Source organism: Phodopus roborovskii, unplaced genomic scaffold (assembly GCF_943737965.1).
Source record: "Phodopus roborovskii unplaced genomic scaffold, PHOROB, whole genome shotgun sequence".
Classification (NCBI taxonomy): Eukaryota; Metazoa; Chordata; class Mammalia; order Rodentia; family Cricetidae; genus Phodopus; species Phodopus roborovskii.
This window is the reverse complement of record NW_026126460.1, coordinates 10,854,873-10,863,463: the sequence shown is the minus strand read 5'-3', so window position 1 is coordinate 10,863,463 and position 8,591 is coordinate 10,854,873. Positions and strand designations below refer to the sequence as shown.

Below are 8,591 nucleotides of genomic sequence, written 5' to 3'. Positions count from 1 at the left end.
AGGACAGGAGGGAGAGAGAACTGGGATTGGTATGTAAAATACGATTGATTTTTATTTAAATAAAAATTAATTAAAACTTAAAAAACCATAATCACTTTCCTTCACATATCATCCAACAGTCTTCCTCACAAGCTTGATAAGCACCCACCACAGCTTAGGTCACAGTTTATACCTGCCACTACCTGTTTTGTATAGGCTGTGAGCTAAAGGTGGGCTCTGTTTTCAGTGACTGAAAAAGACACCTGAAAGTTGTATGGATTCAAATTTCAGTGTCCACATTCGCAACTCTGCTGTTTAGAACCCTGGGCTGCAACCTTGCTGTTTTGAACATAAGCTGCATTGTCTCCCCCTGTTCTTCTTAGACATGGGGCAGCCCACAGAACCACAGTAGCACTCATGTCCTGACCCTTAATGAAAAAGGAATCAGTCTTACTTAGGGTTTCTGTTGCTATGAAGAGACACCATCACTATGGCAACTCTTGTACAGGAAAACATTTATATGGGTTGGCTTATAGTTTCAGAGGTTCGGTTCAATATCATCATGGTAGAGAGCATGGCAGTATGTGGGCACACATGTTTCCGGAGAAGTATCTGAGAGTCCTACATTTGCAGGCAACAGGCAATGGTCTATGACACTGAGGGGTAGGTATCTTGAGTATGTATGAGACCTCAAAGCCTGACTCCACAATGACACACTTTCTCCAACAAGACCATACCTATTCCACAAGACCACACCTCCTCAAAGTGCTCCCATTGGGATGATGGGGGTCAGTGACCTTCAAACTACAACAATCAAGCAACTGCTAGCCCCTGTGTGGAGTACCATGATGAAGGAGGAACAGAAGGCAGGGCCCTTCTCCCAGAATCGTGTTCCTTTGGTAGTTTTTAAGATGCAATGATCTTTTCAAAACGTTTTAATGAGTTTGATGAAACAACTTAGAGAAAACATGATAGATGCAAAGAATGGGCCTGTGTATAAAAGTAGTCAGAGAGTGCTAGCTTTTTAATGTTCCCATTTTCACAGTCAACCAGAACCTAAGGCTGCCTGCATCTCCCCTACCACGTACCACCAGCTGCTTCCATCCCATGTTGTTAGGACCCAGCTAATCCTCCAATGAAACTGAATCTGCTGACAACCTTTGGACAACTTCTCTAGTTTGAGGAGGGCCCCAGACATCTGTGACACTTTCCCTGAGGTTAATCTGAAATTCAAACTCTTTGTCAAGCATGGTTTTAATAGAAAGATTACAAATATGGGAATAATTTGAGGTAAAAACCGTGTCATGTTAATGGGGCTTCTCTGTGACAGACCTCATTCAGGCCGATCATTTTTCAGGGAAAAAAAAATACTGACAGGTTCCTCTTGTATCACATTCACTTTCATTTTATTTTGCTTTTCAGTGCGAAGTATAACCACTTATAGTGCTTTAATATTTAATCAAACAGCAAATACATAATTGAAAGATAATTATGCTATCTTATTAGAGTTTGGACACGGTTTGTGCTAATATTAAAGATTTAAATAAAGAGAATCCAATAACACCAGTTGGGAGCCAAAGCTTTTATTAATTTTGCTTTCATTAGATGAATGTTTTATTCCCCATGGTTTCTTCTTCATTCCATATTCAAAACTATTCTCTCCAACAAGGTTGAGAATCACAGACCATCAGTGATACCATTCATGCGTATAGTCCTTCCACACCAATTTCATAAGCAATGTGTGGTTAATGGCTTGTGCTGCATGTAGCTTATGCAAGCTAAATGTGTGGCCCTCTAGTTCATTAGCTACGCCAGGCCTCCCAAGGCAAATTATCAAATAACGCTAAAAAGCCAAAGTCCTCATCCCCAAGTCATCTTTGGAAGTTCTCTAGTTACTGTAGACAGTGGGGTGGTCAGGTAGTAATCACGGTACGAAGAGACCGGTGAACAATCAAGAAGCTGAAAACAAGCACTCTGAGAGAACTGGCATGATATTCACCTGTGGACATTTACTTCGCTTCAGATACTTAAATGATGGATAGGAAAGTATTCTTTGTTTTAATTCCAAGGCTCGAGTCGAGTCAGCTCTGAAGGTAGCTTTATTTTCTCTTTGCTTGCAGCTTCACTTTTCCAGCAAACCTAGAGCCCCGCCTGTGCATCTGCAAGCTTATCAAATCTTCAATCAACTCTTTCTTCTTTAAGAAAGAGGTTCTTAGGAGCTGAGAGTATGCACCTGGAAGCAGAGCAAAGGAACTTCATAAGGTCGCTAAGTTACACGTAGGTTAGTTGTTATTAAAAGGAAGAATTGATGTTTTGCTATTCCGACTTCGCAATGATATATATATATATATCTCGTTAGAGTGTGTATGTAAACTCGTATTTGCAGTGTTTTCTGTCCTGTGCATTTTACTTATATAGCATAAGTTAAATTTCTATCATTTATAATATTACTCAGTTAAAATAGTTTGTGATTTTTAAAGGTTAGAGTCATTATATCATGTTTAATATAGAAACATAAAACAAACACTTAAAACCTTCAATAACACAACCTTCCAGAGATGGTGCTGTGTTCATTCCACCCTTGCTTTGTGATTTGTTTAGCTATTACCCTATTGTGGACATTTGGATTATCTCCATGTTTTCTGATAAAGAATGTTGGAATGAAGAGCCTGTGCCACACCATTGGCTGCACCTCGAGACACTTCCTGACAGTCAAGATGCTGAGTGTGTGGCTGAGGAAACTTCCAAGAGCAAAGCAGAGAACTGAAAATTTATGGACTTGTTCATGTCGCTGAAGCAGTTGTCTTTTGTGTTTAGTGTTTAAAAATAAGAACTATGAACATTTGTTAGCCACCTATCACAAACATCATCAGATTATAAGTCTAAATTTTAACTTTTCTCATCACAACCCTCCTGGCAAAAAGTCATAATTGTTCCAAAACATATAAACTGTCATCCCCAGGAATGCAGATTATCCCCTGCCCCCATCTTTCTTTATGCCAAAGCTCAGTCTGCTAAAGGAAAAGGGTATCACTTTTACACAGACACTATTGTGCCTCAGAAACTTTTTAGTCCAGAGAAATCTTCCCATCCTTGTGAGTGACCCTGAACTCTGCCATTTCCTCTTTGGGAATTATGAGTGTCCTCTCCTAAACCAACCAGTCTCTCACTCTTGTTCTCTCACGCCTTCCTCCTCAGGTCCTCCCTCTTGCTCCCCCTTCCTTCGGAATCTCCCACTCCCTCTTCCCTTCTCCTCTTCCCTTTCTCCCTTTTCTCCGTCTCCCTCCCCTCTTCTCCTCTCTTTCCATCTCTTCTCTACCTCTTGATACCCTCTTTCCAGAGTGGTAACACTATCAGAATTTAGAGATTAAACCTGGATGTATGTGTGTATGTATGTATGTATACATACATACATACAAACACACACACACAAACACACACACACACACACACGCACACACACACACATCCTATTTAGGGCTTTCTTAAAATGTATTAGTCAGTATCCAGCTATTAATAGTTACTGTCTTTCTAGATTTAAACTATTCTTTGGATCTTTGGCATCTTTATTTGTAACATCATCCACAGCACTCAGAACTTTCAGAGCTCTTATTTCTGGCTTCTTCTGTCCCTGCTTATCATTGTTAGGAATAGCCATGGTGTCCTGGCCATTATTCAGCTCGGTCACCTGTTCTTGGGGTAAAGCTTTTCCCATGTCTCCAGAATTAGTAAGGGCTTTTCATGGACTCACAGAACATTCAAAAGCAGAGAACACAGAGAGACTTTGTGATCCATCTAATTCTTGCCATATCTGCTTTTTTTTCTGATGAAAAGAGTAAGAACTAAATACCCATTTTGGATTTGTTGATGCAATTTTAACAAAGGTGATAAACCACAAACAGTATCTCATGGAAAACACGATTCATAGGAAGATTTCATAAATGGATGTAAAGTAAATTATTGTAAAGACATGAGAACAAAAACCCTTTTGCATATTACATATGCAGTAATTTTAGCTATACCCTTTTGCCCTAATGTGACGATTTACATAAGAACTATGGGAACAAACACCTCTCCACCCCCACCTTCATTCCAGCTTCATAGCACTCCATCCCCAGGAACAAAAGCAAAATTTATTAGAGGATCCACCCTAGTACATCCAGAGCCCGTTTGAACCACTAGAGACTGAATGAAGCTTCTTGAAAGGAAATCACAGTGTTCCTGTGACTATTTAACTTTCAACATGTATCTCCTTGACCTGAGACCCCCATCCTACTGTGATTAGACCAACCAAATGGAAAATCTCATTTCCTGATCTTTGAACAATTGCTTTTGCAAAACATTAAAATAACTTTAATAAACGGAAATTTTAGCTTCTGCTATGGAGCTATTTGCAGACCAACTTTTCCTAAAGTTTGCAGAACAGCTGAGTCCACCTTAACTTTCTGGCAAAGAGCAGAAAGTGACTTCCAGAGCTGAACGCAATAATGTTTCCTTCATTTATTCTGTAGACATTTGTCATAATTACAAAAGGTGAAGGTGGAATTTGAAAACACAGTGGTGACTTGAGTAGAGCAGCTAACTCTGATAGGAATATTTGGAGCATACATACCACTATCATGGGGCTTCACAAGAAGAAAATATATGGTCCTTACTAATTAATGCTGATGCCTGGGCAGCTTTGGCTCAAGGTGTTTTCAAAATACTGGTAATCAACCTTTAAAGATGGCCATCATGTATTTCTAATTCAGTAGCAAATCTGCTGAGAGAATATTTCATATGAAAAGTAAAACTGGGGGGGAGAGTTATTGCTATGCCTACTTATATTAATAGCAGTAGGGGATTGTCTGGTTTCTTGGCTCACTGAATCATGAGAGAATTTTAGTTGCCGAGGTTAAAACAAACTATGCAAAATCTTAGGAGAAGGTAGCTGTGGAACTGTTATTGACAGATGTTTCTTCAACTGAGCCATTTTGGAGACATGAAACAATGCTCATAATTAAACATTCGCTAATAAAGCCTTGATTTTCCACCAGTGCACAAGTAATTCTAACTACACCTAAACAGCCCTTACTGCTAGATTTGGAAATTTACTGATAGAAAGGACACTGAAGAAAGAAGGAAAACTGTATGGTCGGGGTTCAGGCATTTCTTAACTTACAGGGGCTCACTCCTTCACACTCTATTTTTTCATACATAGCATTACTTCTAGACGTCTAGAGAAGACTATATTTGAATTAGTATGTGGCATTCACTGCAGTGGAAAAAGTGCCTCAACTTTCAAGAAGCTTCCTTAATTAAAATTAATTAAAAATTAATTACTTAATGGAAGTTGATGACTTATTTGTGATTCATTCAAACAGCAACAATGAATAAATATGTTTGTTGATATTTTTGCTCTTGACATCATCAATTAAGTATCTCTCAAGATGCTCCTTCATCTGCATGAAAGTTATGTTTTTGTTTTCACTTTAAAGTAGGCAAGGATTCCTAGTATATAAATATTTCCCCATCCCCAGTTCCTACTCATATTTAACTATTTCCACACCAAGAAAACACCAAGTTATATTCAAGTTAGCAACAAATAATAAATAACAGTCTTCATTTGGGGGGCAAGCCTTTACATTGCAACTTATACATTGCCCCATCCCCCTTCCTAATAACTTTTCACATGAAGTACTAGAGTGAACACACTATGATGACATAAACAGCTAGTCTGTCATTTGAATTCTCTTGACATCCAACCCTTTAAAGGAATGTATATAAGAAAGGCTTCCTCTAGGTCCACTTATCTCTTCCTCACAAATTAGCACATCACATTTGATAGACAAATTCAACAGGCCAGAGCTGTGCACCTTGTGTAATCCCCGAATGCATCACTGTTGAGCTTTTCTCTTCTTTCTTTCCCTCTCCAGCCAATTCCCTCCTTCCTAAGCCATGATTCCTGGAAAGGACACAGTCTACATAGATATCCCAGAAGAGCTGGGCCAGATCCCAAAACAGTGCCCCATGCTTCAAGTTCTCAGATGACTTCAGGTAGATCATAAAATCCCAAAATCCAGAAACAGTGTTAGAAACACGAGGCTTCTGCATTTCCAAGAGGAGAATTGAGGAGGACTCCCAGCACTGAGGATCAGCTTGGTTAAGAGCCAGCAGGTCTGTCTGGCTGTGACAGAGCAAAGGAGACACACAGCACATTCCCACAATGAGCAGGGAGCAGATGAGACTCAAAGGACAGTGGATCCCTCTTCTGATCCCAGGATCAGCCATGGTCCTGCAACTGTACACATGTAAACACATCAGTCCAGGCTTGTTTTCTACGCCATAAGAGAAATGAGTATTCCCTTGAGAGTCTCAGTCCCAGGAGAAGAAACACACCATCATTACTAATTAGGAAGAGACTTCTTCCCATATCACAACCCTTGTTCTCCCTAGATTACCCATTCCCAATTCAGGTTGTGCACAACCAAGACAGCTAGGCTAAGAACTCACGAGCTGTGTTCCTTGTGAGATGGTTAAATGAAACCGTTTACGCTGGAATGTAGCTCAAAAGATTACTACATGAAATTAAAATCCTGCCACATGACTTTACTTTTTTTTGTATCTTAAGACTAGTCTTGTACACTACAGTGAAGAATTTTATATCTTTTGTCATTGTGTGCTTTCATGTTCATAGTAGCTTTTAATTTTTAAAAGGTATTAGACTTATAAAATGTTATAATAGAAATAAAGTCACAATTGATGCTTAACTTGTGGGTAAATGTATTTTGAAACTGGAGGACAAAGTAAAACTGATAGACACATTGTAAGCCTAGATGCTATGCAATCCTGATATGACCTTGATAAAGAAAATGCTTTCTGATTTCTCTCTGCCTGCAATGAATCTCAAGGATTTAAAGGAAAATGGTTTGTCTCTCCCTCAACTTTTCTAGTTCTCAATGTCTATTGCAATAAAATCATCTGAACAGCCACGTGTCACCTCTAACTGGTTCTTTCTTGTGGTGCCACTTCAGACAAGTGTAATGAGAAATTATACCCTTGAGATTATAGACATCATAATTTCTCCCAAATTAAAAGTTTACCTGATTATTCCCCAACTATACAAACTGTTAAGCAATTCATCATAAAGAAGGCAATGCAGGAGGGACATGCACACTGCTTACTGCTTACTTCCATATCCCAATTAGTAACAATAATACCAGTGGGCAGACTCTTTCTTTTCTGCTCAGCCTAGGGAGACACTGCTGAAGAAATATTTCAGAACTTGTGTTTGAACATACCTAGTCTTGAAGGATCATGTTTGAAATAGTAGCTCACTCAAAAAAAATAATAATTTTATATCATTTTCAGATTATCTTTACTTAAAAAGATTGCATTTACTGAACTGAAATATCAAAGCCTCACCCAAAGGTTTTCATTGTTCAAGTGTTGCTGCTTTGATATCCAGGTGAAGTTTTTGGAAGGGGGAGGGGTGCTGTCCGGGGTGCTGATGTTAGCATGTTCTGTGACTCTGGAGGCTTGTGCTAACCTAGCTGATTGATAAAGACTCTTCAGAAGGGGTCTCCGTTTCGGAGCTTCAGAGAGGTGGGCTCCCTAACGCAGGAGTCCTCTTGTGAACTCCGTTGAGAGCCACAGTGCTGGCGAGTTTGGGCCAGGCATCTGCTCTCGCTGCTTCATCCTCCCTGGAAGAGCCTCAGAGTCAGGGGCTCTGCCCCCACTCACCTTCTTGTTCCGCGCCTGTGTTGTGGGTCTGGAGGGCGCCGCTCCTAGCTCACCTGCACTGCCCGCGATCCCTCGAGTGCGCAGAGAGGATGCAGTCAGGCTGCTCCCTAAGCAGGTGATTGTCCCCAGCTTCTGCGCCCTGGATGCCAGCGTGCCTCTTCTTAAGCAGTGGGAGTGTTCGGCTACGTCAAAGGACCTGCAAACTGCCACTGCCTCTCGCCCCCAAGCCCCGGTTCCAGTTTCCAGAACTCTCCTTGCTCCTCCCCCAGCAGAGGTTTGGAGTTGGAAGCCAGGGAGCTGGCTGCAGGACCCTCTATAACCCGAGGCTACGCCCACGCCCACCTTTTTTGTGTTCAGGCTCCCAGGACCCACCTACCTGGAAAGTCACAGTGCTGCAAAGTTGGGGCTCAGCTTGATGCCTATGTGGGAGATAGTGAAGGCCCCAACCCAGCTTCTCACTAGTGCCTCAACAGAGTTTCAAAGGATGTGAGGGAAGGATTGCATGAGATCTTAGGGTCTGGAGAAGAAACAAGCACAAATTCCAGCCAGACTGTGAATTTCTCCTACCCCACTGAGGTCCTGGAGTAGATAGATTGGAAGAAAAGAATGGGGGGGGGGTATGTATTTCTCTTCCTTGACCCAAGCTGGAGAGTCCTGAGTCCTTGCTGTTTTTATACTGGACTGTTAGGGCATCCTTATTTTCCCCTCTAATTTCTCCCCAAAATCCCTGCTCTCCAAAAAGAAACAGCAGCTTGGATTTCCTTCTGCTTTGTCCTTCAATTAATCAAGACCTTAATCCCAATACGAAGCCCATCACTTCTCAAGGGCTTTGCTGGGAGTTGGTGTCCACTTCAACAGAAATATTCCCAGCTAAGGGCTCTCAGATGGAG

The 8,591-nt window shown here is 41.0% G+C and overlaps 1 protein-coding gene across 1 annotated transcript; it reads right to left on the bottom strand.

The window, feature by feature from the left end:
* Positions 1-2,042: 2,042 nt before the first annotated feature.
* On the bottom strand, positions 2,043-6,256 carry Fam237a (family with sequence similarity 237 member A). The gene is made up of 2 exons (XM_051190343.1): positions 5,835-6,256; positions 2,043-2,212 (listed from the first exon to the last, which is right to left on the bottom strand). Exons 1-2 carry the CDS (start codon positions 6,247-6,249, stop codon positions 2,079-2,081), a joined length of 549 nt encoding a protein of 182 aa, XP_051046300.1. The 5' UTR covers positions 6,250-6,256; the 3' UTR covers positions 2,043-2,078.
* Between the last annotated feature and the right edge of the window lie 2,335 nt (positions 6,257-8,591).

Excerpts from the sequence above, each read along its gene's own strand:
- Fam237a (XM_051190343.1), bottom strand. The coding sequence starts at position 6,249 with ATGGCTGATCCTGGGATCAGAAGAGGGATCCACTGTCCTTTGAGTCTC. Across the intron at positions 2,213-5,834 it reads GCATTCGGGGATTACACAAG|GTGCATACTCTCAGCTCCTA; the intron begins GTGCACAGCTCT and ends CTCTGCTTCCAG.